A 15,608-nucleotide genomic window follows, 5' to 3' on the forward strand; every position below is an offset into this window, starting at 1 on the left:
TCTACGTGACCGAATTATTCCAACTTTCAAAAATCTGTCTCAATTTAACAATAGTCAGTGAAAAATCCCATGGCATTTTAATGTTTTTACTTTTAAATTAATATTGTCTGTATTAAGTTTCACAGTTCCTGCAAACTCTCAAATTGCCTTTCTCTCTGTATCTCCAATGATCAAAAAACATAGCGGTATATGGAAATTTACCCTCAGGAGGCAATCCTGTAACACCGTCCATTAGCAGCTCTGTTGCCCGGATTCTACTGATAAGCATTTGCTCTGCAAATTCATTTTGACTGCAAGGGGAAAAAAGTATGAAATGCCGCTTACCTCCATTTTTGGTAAATTTTGGTAGCGCCAAGCTATTTTCATAGCATCCTGAAATTCTTCAGACTTCGCGGCTGTTGTTTCTTCTCTCAATTCATTTCTGTAGGTATCACCAAGCAAAGGGGATGGAAGTTCCTACAGGTGGAGAGTGAAAGAAAGTCAGCTATCTACAGTAGAAATGGCAGTTCGGATTTTGATCCCCCCCCCGCAAAAAGTTAGCTAATACTGTTATTTATCTTCATATAATAGACAGTTGTAAAATCTGTAACAAAACTTGATTAAAAGAACTGTTCTGAAAGACTGGCTCTTACTAATACTGAGCAAGGGAAAAATTGTAATTATCATCAGAAAAATGAATTATACAAATATAAGAGAATGCAGAAGGGAAATATCACATCGTATACTTTACACAAGCAACACATCTTGAGCAGCAGCCATATTCTTCTTTTTTTTAAAATATTTCTTTAAGTGTTTACCTAAACTCTTCCATTTCTGAGAATAGATAAGTTTCTTGTGTAGGGAATTTAAGCCTATTCGATAATTGATTTCCTTGTTAGCTTCTGTAAATCTTTCAAAAGTATTCAACAGACCACAGTAGCCTACAGACACAGGACAAAAACAACTGTTATAGGATGGTTTGAATTTCTGTTCTGTGAATACGACATCTACAAACAAGTGATACCTCATGAGCACAAACAAGGGACTAAAAGGAAGGGGTAAATATTTAATGCTGGAATCTTTATAAGTTTCTAATGCAAACATTTCTGGCTTTAAAACAAACAAAAAGCATTGCAGAGAGGTAGATCGAATTGTTTTATGAGGACAGAACTGCAGCTTTGATTTAGACTTAGATGAGGAACGAAGTTTGATTACAAACTTTCTGCTTTCTACCTTTGTCACATTGCTGAAAAAGTAAATGACGCTGGGTGGATATCAAGGGCAGCATTCAGAAGTGATGCATTGGACTCCTACACCTGCTAGGAGAAAGAAGGGCAACCGAGTTTTGTGACCCAACTTTATCACCCAGCTGTGAAAGGAACTCTCTATCTGCTTCAAATAGATCAAGAATTATTTGCAAACTAAGTTTTCATTAAGCAAAGACTCTTGAGAGAGAACTGAGATGCAGTCTCAAGGATTAAAAATATATAAAGCTGGCCAGTATCTCTGTTACAAGCTATTAGGTGTTAAGCCATAAAAATAAATAAACAACAAAATAAATATATTTAAAAACTGTAGAAGAAGAATCTCGATTGACATGTGGGATACACATGAACCGCTGCACACAGGCAGAGTTGATACTGACCATAAACATCTAAATGATATTCATGGTTTTATGTAGGCAGATGTGGTACAGACAGACACATAGAGAAAAAAACAGTGAGCGTTCAAATTAATCCATTTTGGGTTTAGTATTAAACTAATTCACAGAATCACAGAATGTCAGGGATTGGAAGGGACCTCAAAAGCTCATCCAGTCCAATTCCCCTGCCGGAGCAGGAACACCCAGATGAGGTTACACAGGAAGGCGTCCAGGCGGGTTTTGAATGTCTCCACAATAGGAGACTCCACAGCCTCCCTGGGCAGCCTGTTCCAGTGTCTGTCACCCTCACTGAGAAGTTGTTTCTTCTCAAATTTAAGTGGAACCTCTTGTGTTCCAGTTTGAATCCATTACCCCTTGTCCTATCATTGGTTGTCACTGAGAAGAGCCTGGCTCCATCCTCAGGACACTCACCCTTTATATATCTGTAAACATGAATGAGGTCACCTCTCAGTTTCCTCTTCTCCAAGCTAAAGAGCCCCAGCTCCCTCAGCCTTTCCTCATAAGGGAGATGCTCCACTCCCTTCATCATCTTTGTTGCCCTGCGCTGGACTCTCTCCAGCAGTTCCCTGTGCTTCTGGAACTGAGGGGCCCAGAACTGGACACAATATTCCAGATGTGGTCTCACCAGGGCAGAATAGAGGGGCAGGAGAACCTCTCTAGACCTAATTCAGTATTAAAGAATACAGGACAGAAAACCTGCATATAGTAGAGTTCAATATGTAATCTTATGAACATCATTATTTTAGTGTAAATTAACATAATATCTCAAATTACTGACAAAATTGAGAACAAACATTCCTAATTTGAGGACAGTTGTTTCTGTCTCTCTTTCAGTGAGTGGTCAGTACACCCTCCAAGATAAAACATAATGGAAGCTACAAAAACTTTAAGCAGTTACTTCAATAAAGTTGCAGAAATAGGACAACTGTACTCCTGTGTTTTAGCAGGTAAGCTGAAGATGCAAACAATTACAGTTACATTTTCAGACTTCTTACAGCTTGTTCAAAAGCTACACTTGTACACAATAAACCCCTATTACTATGGTTAGAGAAAAATAAGCTTCATGGGTAGGAAAGCTACACAGATATTATAATTTTAAGGTAGTATTTAGAGGTTTTGTTAAATGTACAGATTTATAACAGATGCTTCAGCAAAAAAGAAGAAATTTACTTTCGTCCAAGTTTCTTTATATCTACCCAGAAAGAAAAGAGGGAAACTTTTAAACCAAAAGCAAAGATTTTTTGACAGATAAAAGAAAAGGAAAACAGAACACTTCACTGAAAGGTTCTGAGAAAGTATAAATACAAACATGAGCCGACAAGCACGCCAATGCATTTCACATGTATAAAGATACAAATTATTTGCCTTTACTTCTAGGAGCATTATATAAAGGATTTTTCTAAAAAGGAAGATAGATGTTATTTTGAATCTCTAATTTTCTAACTCAGGTGTCCATAAGAAAGAGTTAATTAATCTTATTTTCCGATTGAGGTGTTATTTGGAAAGCAAATTACTGAACAGTTAAACTATTATGCAGACTTAATTTCCTAATAGAGTTATTCAGAGATGTAAGCTGGCCAAGTTAAAAATGTCTTTGTTTTCCAGTCAAGAGTTGCTAATATGTGACCATCTCAAAATACCACTCAGTTATAGTAATAAAAAAACAAAGAAAATCAATCTTAATTTAAAAACTGCATTCTGTAATGGAATAATTCTGCAGGCCAAAACATTTCCAGGTATCTCTTCCCGTCTTTCACCAAGATCAACTGGTTCCCTGCAACTTTTGATAGTGGTGGGTAACCTTTGTTTTTCTGAAAACAGGTGCCAGCCACAGTTTGGAAGAGACCATGAAATACTGCTTAAGCATTTTCTCAAAGTCCCTGAGTTTGCCCCTGTTTCAGATCCCACCACAGATGCAATCAGTTGCTCCCTCATTGTGCTCTGGCATCATCCACAAAGCTGAAATCCAGAAAATGGTATATTTTGCCATTCACCTTTACTGTAAGTAAAGAGAAAACCAGCACCAATATTTTGTCTTAAAGCTATTGAATATTTTTCTTCTCTAGAAGAACTGCAAATGTCTGTCACTCATACTATTGGTTCATTATTATGATATAATTATTGGCAAAGACAAATCTGTGAGAGGCAGATTTAGCTACATACATTTGCTTTTATATAACCACACACAATGTTTTACACAGAGACTGTATTCTATGCTAAAATAGAACAGGAGTCAAGACAATAAGGGGCAAGAGGTTCTCCAAGTCTTACTGATAAAGCACAAACTATAATACTTAAAGACCCTCATGTTACACTGAAAAAGTTCCTGCCTTCCAGTCAAACAGAGAACAAAACCTCCGTACCTGGCACTGCATGGAAGGAGACATTACAAATACCAGCTGTTGACACCAGGGCAGCTCAGTCCAAAACAATCTGAGACAGACACTATCAGTGCAAGACAATTAGGCACTGTGGTGGGCCTTAACTGTTGCTAAGAATGAAGCAGATTAAGAGATCAAGGAAAAATGGCTTCACCTGAAGCTGATACACATTTTGGCTGTTAGACATGAAAACCTGTCTAAGTACCCACCTGAAATTGCTTTTTTTTTTTTGGCCAATAAAGTTCACTTTTTATTTTATTATTTTTACTTTATTCTGACTCAATAAAAAAAGAATATTATGGGTGACAGACACTGGAACAGGCTGCCCAGGGAGGTTGTGGGGTCACCTACTCTGGACACATTCAAACCCGCCTGGACACCTTCCTGTGTAACCTCATCTGGGTGTTCCTGCTCCAGCAGGGGGATTGGACTGGATGAGCTTTTGAGGCCCCTTCCAATCCTGAACACTCCGTGACTCTGTAATTATAAAATGATTCTTTAAACATGACTAAATGCACACAAACAACGTGAGAAAGCCCTGACTCGGTACCTGCCTTGTGCTGTTCCATCCCTTGCTGCCCACAGCAGGAACTGGGACCACTTGGAGAACTCTGACACCAAGAACAACTTTTATTTCCTCAGTTGCTTCTCCCAAATGCATTTACCTAATAACTACCATCCCCAGCTGAAGGACATGTCTCTTAGATGTACCATGTTCTTTTCCATATGCAAGAAACACGTTCATGCGATGCACTGAAACTTAAAACATTTCTGGGGCTATTAGGTCTCACGGCCATGTAATTTTCAATCCCAACAAACCCTTTGCTCTAAAGCAAACGTATCTTGAATCATATTCTTGGATCTGATGGTTGTGGACTCCATGGCCAATTAGCAGGCTTTGTACATAAGGCAGCTGCAAGCTGGCAGAGGGAGTCTGCCTGTGGAGGTGACTGGTATGCTGAAGATCAATGGCTTGAGCTCCACCTGGTCTATTGACTTGCTTAAATACATTCCAAGATGTACCTAAGCACAAACAGGAAAAAAATTCCAATCCTATTCACAGTTTGAGTATATGTGTAATTTGAACACATTTTAGATAAAGATTGATGAACAGAACTAATAAAGATTGTTTACCTCCAGATTTGCATCCTAACTTTATCACTATTATCTCAGCTTCTGTTTACCCTTATTTGCCTCCCATTCACACTAAACTGTATGAAAGAGAAGCAAAACGTGCTTGCTGTTTGAAGGTACAACTATGTTGACTAGAAGCCAACATGCATTCATTCATTAGCCTGGTAAAAGACTAAACAGAATAGCTAGGTGATTGCTAATGGTGTTTTTCCTTAGGATATACTGATTTATATATCCCAGTCCATAATTTTCAAAAATTTTTAAACTAAATCTTTGTATAAACATACTTAGACAAGGAGAGAGCTTGACATTGGTTAGTAGGCTTGGGACTGATGAGAATTACAGACACAGAATCTAGTTCTATAAACCTGCTTTATGGACAATATAAAAAATAGTGAAATTGAAATGATCCAAACATTTATTTTTATCTTCATCACCTCTTTTTATCTTCATGGCAACTGGAACTGAAATAAAAGGCTTTCCCCTTCTTCTGACACCGCAAATTAAATATTATTTGTTTTAAGGAAAAAGCTCATTAAAAACCTGACCCTGCCTGAGTGATACAGAGCACCTAAGTGAGAAAAAGTCCCCAGTTATCCTAACACAGGTATATTCTCAAAGATAAAGGCTAGCTGGATATACATGAAAGGTTTCATTAGCATCCAAGAACTAATTCATCGCTTCTCAGATCGTTCTCAAATACAGAAGGCAAAATGAGAGAGTTCTGGAGAAGGTGAAGCAGAGCAGCACCCAAACCAGCCACACAGCACCGGCTGCTGCTGGCACAGCTGCACCTAAACCGACGTGGAAACAGGAAAACTTTACTGCAGAACACGTAGGGAGAGCAGTGGAGGACGTGGTTTCCACATTTAAACATGTCTAAGCCTGGGCTTTTCCTCAAAGTATCTGTGTGAGGGAGATTCAAGAGCACAATTCCCTTTCCGCCAGTTTCATTACAAACTGAGAAACAAAGACACTGGTTCCCAGCAATCTTATTAAATCATTATGTGAGAGCTCTACTTCTCTACTGTGTATGAAAAGCAGTTACATTTTGCTGAAATTATCAGGATTTTAAAAAGGATTTGGGATTTAGGATTAAATAAATTAATATTCTTAGAAAAAAAATAAATCAGAATTTCAGAAGAATACACGATTATTAAAATGTTACTTCCAAAATTTCATCCAGAATTTGGAAATAAGACTGTTATTTAAACAAAAGACTAAGAAAAGGAGAGTTGATTTATCAGCCCATAATATCTCTATTTAACCTATTTCGGCTTAAAAATATCTCAGCTCCCACATCATGTAGCTTTGAAGAGCTTTGGGCCTGACAATTTTGTGGCATCAGTGTGTCAACTCCTGAGAACTGTTACATTCTCCCAAGGCTAAAAAAAGACAAGTGTCTCCTAAGGTATATAAAAAACAAAGCATGTAGCAGTGCATTAGTTAAAATAGGGAAAAAAAAAGAAAATATACAGCATTTCTTGGGGTCAACTAAAATACAAGTCTTTGCTATGCATCATAAAGCCACAAAAAGGCAGACAAGTGCTAAAGTTATTAAGTGCGGTTTGGTTGGGGCGTTTGTATCTGGAGTGAGATGTAAGAAGGAAAAAAAGAGAGTAGGAAGTTCGTTGCTATGTTTTAAAATAGAAGATAAGTTTGGAAAAAGATGGTTTTCTGAAGCAGTAATACTGAATGACGACACAATTAATTTTGTTTCCTACAAACCAAGCTTATGAAGGTTTTATCGCAAAAATGAAAGGATTTATTTCATTCATAAATCTTTTATCTCTGCAATAAAATGATGTACAAACCATAGCTGTTGGCAACCCAGGTCTTTCTGTGTTGCTGCCACATTGCTTTGCCTGCCTTGTTTTGGCAGATGCACGAAGCAAAATCAGATTCTAACAGTTTGACCTCTCTCCCTTCTTATGTTCTCTAGGGGATAATAAAATCCAAGATACAATCCCACAGCAGTTAATGAAGCTTAACCTCACACCCTCTTAATTACCAATGCATTACACCAACTATAGGCATCATACTCCTCTCTAAGCTATTTTACAATGCTAAAGAAGTACTACTGTGCTATTATTGAGCAACATAATCCAAGCTGTATGTGAAATCCCTCTTATAGAAAATCCTTTGATCCTCATGGGTTTCAATAACTGTATAATTAATAGTACTAAAGAATTTAAAACATTATCTATTTATGTATCGATAAATATGTTGTTCGCATGGTTTTATGCAACTATTTTGCAATGCAATACAATCACAGCTATGGTCAAAGAAATATGAAATAAAAAATTATTAAAGGGAGTACAGTTCACTGTTGATCTCGAATTACGATGATATTTAGATATCACACGAATTTAAGGCTCTTTTTCATTATGTTAATTTTTAGTATTTAGAGGCCACCAGATGGTAAGTCAGGAAGGGTAAATATTTTCTTTTCACTAATGTATTATATAAATGTCAGTTTAAAGGGCCCTGCTCCCAAAAGGGGGGAGGATTCTATTTTGATCGTAAACACTTGTGAAGACAGGGTCTATTGTTAAAGAACACAAATGACTGGATACAGAATTTTTCTCCTTTCAGTGGCCCTTGTACAACAATTTATTTCCCTCTCCAGGTAAGGCTGTTCTACAGAAATTTTTCTCTGACATTCAAAAGGACTAAATGGATGTCAACCCAGGATAAATGAGAAACGCGGGAAGAGAAAAAGGAAGAAATATTCCTCTGCTTTATGAAATAAAAAAGGATAATTGAAAGTTCTCTAAGGGGTATTCTTTTTTTAACCCATGAGAATATATTCTCTACTTCACATACACCGAAGTGAACCCTACAGTCAAGTCGCAGAGCTCTTTGCTGTAACTTCCTCACACTATGGCTCCATTTCACAAGACTGAAATGAATGCATATGAGAAGATTAGATGAATTTTTCATTATTTTATCTTTTTTTTTTGGAATCAGTCCATGAATGCTTAAGTAAGGAAAAGATAAATACAACAAAAAAAGAGAACTACATACGAAACAAAAGTAATGTGAAGTAACTAAATAAAAATGAGAGCTCTGACCCAAATTGTGTAAACTCTGCCGCAGTGTATAATGAGCTGGCCTAACCAGATTTACTAATAACAACATTATTCATTAACACCTTAAGAGATTAATACTTTCAGCCACAGTTTTCTCATTGAGAAAATCAATTCTACAAAGTTATCAACCAAATTTGTAAAATAGTTATTTCTGAACACTGAAGCCTAAACACTTTTGTTTTTTAAACTGCTACTTTTATCATACATTTAACAGGTTAAGTAAGACTTCTGTTTAGGAACAAACAATTCCATAACTAAGATCATGAAAGAAAAATATCCTAAAAAACAGCTAAGATAGAAAAACTGAAATTTAAACCTAACATTTATTTCCTTTGGTTCTAGAAAATCTTTTATTAGATGGGTCTGAACTTTGGACAAAGACTAAGCTTTATACTTTAGAGAGTTCTCAGCGTGGGTACTGCTTAAAAGGATTTCATTCTTTTTAAACACAAGTGATTATTTTTTTCCAGCATCCTCTTTCACACCCATACGACCTCTCTGTTAAGTTTATAAGACAGTTTTGTAATGCAGAAAATTAGAGTACAATGTAATTAAAATGTATGCATGTTAATACAGAAAAATGTAAACTAGATATCTCACTTACCTAACACGCAAGCAAGCAAACAGATGAGAAAGAGCTATACACTAAGGAAATGAGATTTTTCAAAGGAACGTTCAGACAGTTGCCAGGGTTTGCTTCAACCCTCGTCTTTGTGCCACAAGTCTCTCTCTGTACTTCAGAAAGACATAAAAGGTGGTAGGAACATCCAGTAGTGCTGTAGCTGTAACTAGATTTTTGCGTAGTAAGTGATAACACTTAACAGCACACAGCAGCTGAACCTCTGCAATAAGCTCATGGACTTTGAAAATACAATTGGGAAAAAAAAAGAATAACAGGAATATAGCCCTGCTTGCATATGTATATTTTACCTTTCAAGTTGTTATGCTTTTAATTTCTTTATGTGGCATCTAAAAATGTCAGATGACAGAAAAAAAATACCTCTTGCATTCATACACGGCTTCTTTCGCAACATCAGACAGCAAAGAGACAGGAAGGAATTAGAATAGCGCGCCTTGAAAATGGAAACTCGGAAAGCCCTGGTCACCAGCCTGGTCATTTCTTCCACATTTGCCTTCTTTTCGAAACAATGTTTTGGAGTCACACCTTTGAAGGAAAAATGCAAGTATCATGGTTGAATGTTCTTCACTGGAATTAAAAAGTCCATGTGCACAGCTGTGCTTTCTTTCAAGAGGTTGTTTGCACACATAGTAGGACAGCACTGAAGCTCAGTGGTTGTTCATTGGTTGGTTGGTTGTTACTTTTTCTTAATAACCCTGCAAATAAAAAGGTACATTTTGCTAGATTTTTTCTGCATTCATTTTTTTGGTGGGAAAACTGTAATTGTGCACTTTCTGTCCTTCAGGTCCAGTCAATATGACCAACTTGTTGGAGACAGAATTCTTTCAGTCTTTTTCAAATGACAAACTTAAGCAAAATGTCATCTTTAAAATATACTTTCACTCTTGTTTTAGAGATCTTTGCAGTTTGGTAGGAATTTTTAAAAAACTTGTTCCTGGAGGGTTTTTTTATCGTGTCCCTACTGATTTTTGACAAACCATTAGAGTTCTCTACCTGCACCTCCCAGCTTCCCCACCTTTCCCTGTGGTTCCCTAGACCTTTCGCGTGGTTTCTCCATATGGACTTGAAGATACATCCAGCAAGCACAGTGAAGCTGTGTATCTGATATGTAGGCACACCAAGGGCTTTGCTACTCAAGAGAATCTTCTGTGTAGTTTCTCCAGAGTGCAAAATCTTTGCACATTGTTCATTTTCAAACCTGGAAGCACAACAGCACCAGATGTATAGGGTCAATACTGCTTCGTGCCTTAGTATGGTGAGCCTCAAAGGACTTGATTGGGGAATGAATTTCCTTCTAGGAAAGCTATCCTCTATAGCAGAGGTAGGAAAAGCATCCCCGCCATAAACAGCAAACTGATAGGCTATGCCAAAGCTTTCTTCTTGAAGGATGTGCTCTTTATCCTCTCTTCTTGTAAGAGAACCTCCAAAAGGCAAACCCAACAGAGTCCAGAAGTATCCTGGAATAAAATTCCAGCTTGAGAACAGAAATTCCATAACAAGGCAGTAAGCTCACAAAGCGTTCTTCAACTTTTCCACAGGAGATGACCAGATGCAGCTCCAAGAAGCAGTTCTGGACCTTCCACTCTTCCACCTCAGGCTTCCAGGTTCCCAATGAAACAGCCATTGAGGTGACATTGGCCTTGGTCCCACAGGGAATTTGCTGGGCTTCAGGGGACACTGGTTTTCTCTTTCCCAGCACATGTAATGACCAGCAAGTCTTCCTCTCGAGACAAACTTTGCACAGGCTCCACAGCAACAGCAACTTCACAGAGAGTGCTCTTTGTTGTCAAGAGGAGCTCAAAACTGGTAAATATAATCCATTTTTTGCTCACTAACACTTGTGAGAATCAGTTCCCCCCCAATATCTAGATAAAATAGTGACTCAGGAAAAAAGGCAAAGAAATTCTTCTACAGCCATTTATTCAGTTCTAAAATTTCAGTGCCAAATCTGAAGTGGAAAAGTGAGAAATATAGAAATGCAGCCACCACAGATACAAACTGGAAGCATAACTTGGCACAACCAAGGAGAATGGGCACAAAGAACTAAGCTGTTATATAGTTACTGTATTTTTATGGCTTTCGGAAATCAGTTTGGTACCCAGCCTAACTTGCAGTAGATACAAGCCTGTTATAATTGTGGCTACAGTGATATTCTAGGAAATATTCAAACACCTTGCTTGCTGTTTCTTGCAAAAAGTATAACAGTGTTTGAATTAAGATTTCCTCTGTAATAAATATAACCATATCCTCAAATTTGTATGTTCCATTCCCAAACATATCCACTCTAAGCAACTTCAAAATAGCTGGTTATTGCTGAAAAAAATGCTGAATTATAATAAAAAATATAGCCAGAAAACACAGTGAAGTTGAGGAAACAGATAGAACAGACAGAACAGACAGAACAGAACCACGTATATTTTATTAGTTTCTCTTTGTTTTTAAGCTTGAGCACATAACAGCCTTTCATAATTTGTAGTCTACACTTAAAAAGGTATGGTACTGAAAATGGAACCTTAAGATATAGAGTTTCCTTCAGTCATTTTATTATTAAATTAGTTTTCCATGTACCAATGCATTCGATTTTATTTTATGATCAATCACAAAGTATACCATACTATTTCTTTTCTTGTACATTATTCGCAGTACTTACACTCTTACTGTAAAAAGTTGCCTTTTGTTGAAGGATATAGATTAAAGAGAAATGCTCTCAAATGTTTAAAATACTTTCTAAACCCAGCATGTATATAGTCCTGTAGGTTTTACCAGAGGTGTATAATTTTTCAGCATTACATCTTAATGCCAATTTCCTGAAGGAGCTTTGACTACAAAAGGCATGAATATGTTTTCAAAGGATGATGGATAAATTGGTGGGTGGTAATATAATATATCTTAGGCAGCTGATCAGGGCTTTTTATCCTCTGCTTGTCTTTTAGTTATACACAATTTCAAGATAATTATGGTCTATAAGAATGTCTTTTCCCCTTCCTACTACCAGCAATATTTGTCTTGGTTATAGGTTCAAGAAACTTCCAATCACATTATAAAAATAGAATAGGGCAATTATGGCATCTCAGTAGATAACTGAATGCATAAATAGACTGACCACAAAATATGGGCATAAGGCAGTTAAGGAACTGCCTTTATGTAAAATCCAGTTCATTAGAATACTAGCTATAGAATATACTGAATCCATACCTGCATTTTATAAAGCAAAAAAAGAATCATGAAGTGTATAATTCAGGTTGATATGTACCAAATTTGTGTTGCCGTTCCAGTAAAGAATACAGATACTGAAAATAAATTAATTACTGATGTCATTAAATAAAATGCAACGTTATTTAAGAGTAAGCAATGTTATATTAAAATCTTGACTTGGTGGAGACATCCAAATCCATAACAGCTCATTGTTATGACAGGAGAGGACTTCTTGAAGTACCTGACAGTCCTCTCCTTTCAAAGAAGTCAGGTGAGACAGACACAGGGAAAACCCCACCTCTGTGATATGGAGACGCAACTGTGGCCATAGCCAGTCTTAGATTGACTTTTTCCAGTTGAGGCAATAATGTTTTCCAGGTAATATATATTGCCATTTCCAGAAGTGCCTAAGCTTTCCAAGAGTGAAAGTACATAATTTTCTAGATTGATACCCAGCATATTACAGGGTTACTTCACTGAAGCAATTTCAAGACAGCAACATAGACCAGAGAAATCAACTCTACTGTGCCTTGTCTGTTAAGCGAAGGAAGTGTTGAATAGTCAATGTAACAACAGAAAAGCACAGACAAGAGTACTGTTGGATACGTAAACACACAAATGAAGGAAGACAAAAGACAAAATGATATTTTTTCTCAACCTTCCTATAGTAATTTGTCCATCCATTTGTAATCTCTTATATTAACACCACTATGGAGTTACAACAGAGAAATTCAGTATTATTAACTAGTGTCTACCCCAGAAAAGTAAAAAAAAAACACCAACCCTAAACTTATTCCAAATCAGACAACAGAACTCAATAAGTCACATCAAACTAACCAGATACTCAAACTGGCACAAGAAGAACAGATGCCATTGATTCAAAGGTAAGTGAGAGAAGAATAAAATGTTAGCCACTCCATTTTAAGAAATATTAATGCAATGCAATAAAAATATTAATTTGAATAATTTTATTTTGATGAAAAAACAACCACAATGATCATGTGTTGTATAGGCAGAGAGTCAATGACTTATCAGTTATCTACACCAAAATATTATTAAAAAATATAGCACGTTCTCATGTAATTCATACTTCACAAGGAAACTCTAATCTATTTGTTCAGGCTATATTCTAAACCACAATAACAAATGATACAAATTTCACCACTAAATGAACACTCCATAGGTTCAAGATCATACAAAAATTATTAGATTTTTCATAACCACAATCTTATAATTTTTTTAAGAACATACTTTTTCCTGAATACTGAAGATAATATTGAATAGATAAGACATAGAATCTACCATCATTAGGTAGGAAAAAAGAAAAGTAATCATTTTGTCCAGAAATAGTCTCTGAAGACTCTTAAGGAAATAGCCAGACTTCACTTGATGCAGAAGTAATCAGTAAATTATATGTTACTTTCAATATTACAAAAAAGCAGCCTTAGAAAGACATAAAATATTTAATGAAATTTTGTAAGATTATCCTCACAATTCAGCATTCATTGCAGTGTTGATCAGGCTTTTTCCCTTAAATCATTTCCTTATAATGGAAACTATCAGTGTTTGATTAGGAGCTCACTGAAGTCTGAAACGAACCTTTCTATAAGACTTGATGCAAAGCTGACCATGGTTCCTAGTAGGAAAAAGTCAGAAAACAACATACGTGTAAAGGAAATTGTAAAGATGATAAATGATAGTCTTGTTTTCTATAGGAAACTACCACAAATATTGACAGAAATGGTACACTTTTTCCACCGCAATATATTGGAAGGACCTTAATCACCTTTCCCAATGGGCAGGTGGAAACTGTAAATAGTGGGCTTGACTCAAACCGTTTGACTACGTTAGCCTGTCTGTCCTTGATCAAAATTAAGGATAAGGAGGTTCCTAGACTGATTTGGCCTTGGGAGGATCTTGCTCCATTGTCCATAGACAGAGGTTAGCGAGCTAAATTTAATTCCCAATTCTGGATACTGTAAATACTCCTGCACTCCCCAACACACTCTTATGAATCACCAAGATTAATTAATTTCTTACTACACAATATATACACCTCAAAATGTATGTAAATGCATCAAGAGATTACAGTTTTTCTTGTCGAAAGCCATGAGTCTTTACCTTTAAGATGTTGTCAGGATGCTCGTTAGCAGAAGCAACAAACAAGTCATGTCCACAGACAACTCCCTCCGCGAGAAAGTACTTGAACAACAAATTGGAATAAAGACCGTATGTATCTTCCTCTGTGAAAATAAGAATAGTTGGAATTTTTTCTTTTTCTGTTAGATAAATCACCCACAACACTATACATACCCCCTTTTGCTCTACTTCCTACAGTATATAATATACAATGGAGATAATAGATAAAATATTGATCCAAAACTTTAAAAATAATGCTTTGTGATATTGTATTCCTAATTTTTCAAGCCAGAGAAATAGTTCTCCGTCATGTCTTTGATTCTAAGATATGGATTGGATATAGCAATAGTGCTATAGGTTTGCCATCAGTATCAACTAAGATTACTGAAATCACAGTTTAATGGAAAGCGGCTTTGTTCATTTGGGAGAACTGTGTTAATATTTATACTCCTATTGCTTAAAATATTGCTGAACTTGCTTAAAGTATTTATTAATTGATGCTTTCCAAAATGTAATTGTATCTGGCATGCTAAAGCTATAAAAAAGCATCATTTCTTATGGAGACATTCTTAGATCAGCATTTCTTACAAAACTGTAAGAACTACAAAATAGGCAAAACAAATGGATATACTGAAAGAGACAATTTGCAATGCTGTTTTGGAAACCCATCCAGAGAAATAACACAAACACATTCGAAATACACATGAACTTCAAATTTAAGAAACTGGACAAGGTTTGTTAACATTGTGAATAGGAGCCTTCTGAAAGAAAAATACAAACTCCCACTGACTTCAGAAAGGCAAAAATTTTCTTTGGCTTCTTCGTCGCAAGTTACGTATCAGAAATTACCAGAATTAGAAAGTCTTAATGAGCTTCATATAATTCAAACTCATCATAACCTAAAACTATGAGGGAAGTGAATGAGTAAATGACAACTAAAATTTGAACCACCTCTGATTTTATTTAAGAAATGTAACCAATTGCAATGTTAATGCTAGCAAAAAAACATTCCTAAAAATATAACTACTCAATTAATTGCCCAGTAAAATTTTAGATCAATGTGTTTCTGACACTTATTTGGAAAGGTATCTGAAATATTTTGTTTGGGAGAAAAGTAGATGCAACAATGTCTGGTTTTGCTTTTTCATCTGCTAACCTGGCTACTGGAAGATGATAACACACAGAGATGCTGCGACAGAAAAATACAGATAGATTTGCTTTATACAGAAACAAGACGACTGCTAATCCATTCTTTCTGTGAATTGGAAACAATTTCCCGCCTATTATGAATCACATATGAAAATATTGAAAAAAATCCCACAAAACCTGTAACAAAGGCTGAAAATAAGGAAGTTGTCATTTATATTTAACTTGTAAAAAATACT

General features: G+C 36.1%; 1 protein-coding gene across 1 annotated transcript in view; it reads right to left on the reverse strand.

Moving 5' to 3' along the window:
• Window positions 1-15,608, reverse strand: part of ELP4 (elongator acetyltransferase complex subunit 4) — a gene marked incomplete at both ends in the record, with an annotated part of 143,118 nt that overhangs the window by 113,693 nt on the left and 13,817 nt on the right. Inside the window, 2 exons of the mRNA XM_080345625.1 lie at window positions 325-456; window positions 14,206-14,327. Coding sequence (XP_080201751.1) covers window positions 325-456; window positions 14,206-14,327 — 254 coding nt within the window. The remainder of the gene's footprint in view (window positions 1-324; window positions 457-14,205; window positions 14,328-15,608) is intronic.

Source organism: Nesoenas mayeri (assembly GCF_963082525.1).
Source record: "Nesoenas mayeri genome assembly, chromosome: 5".
Classification (NCBI taxonomy): Eukaryota; Metazoa; Chordata; class Aves; order Columbiformes; family Columbidae; genus Nesoenas; species Nesoenas mayeri.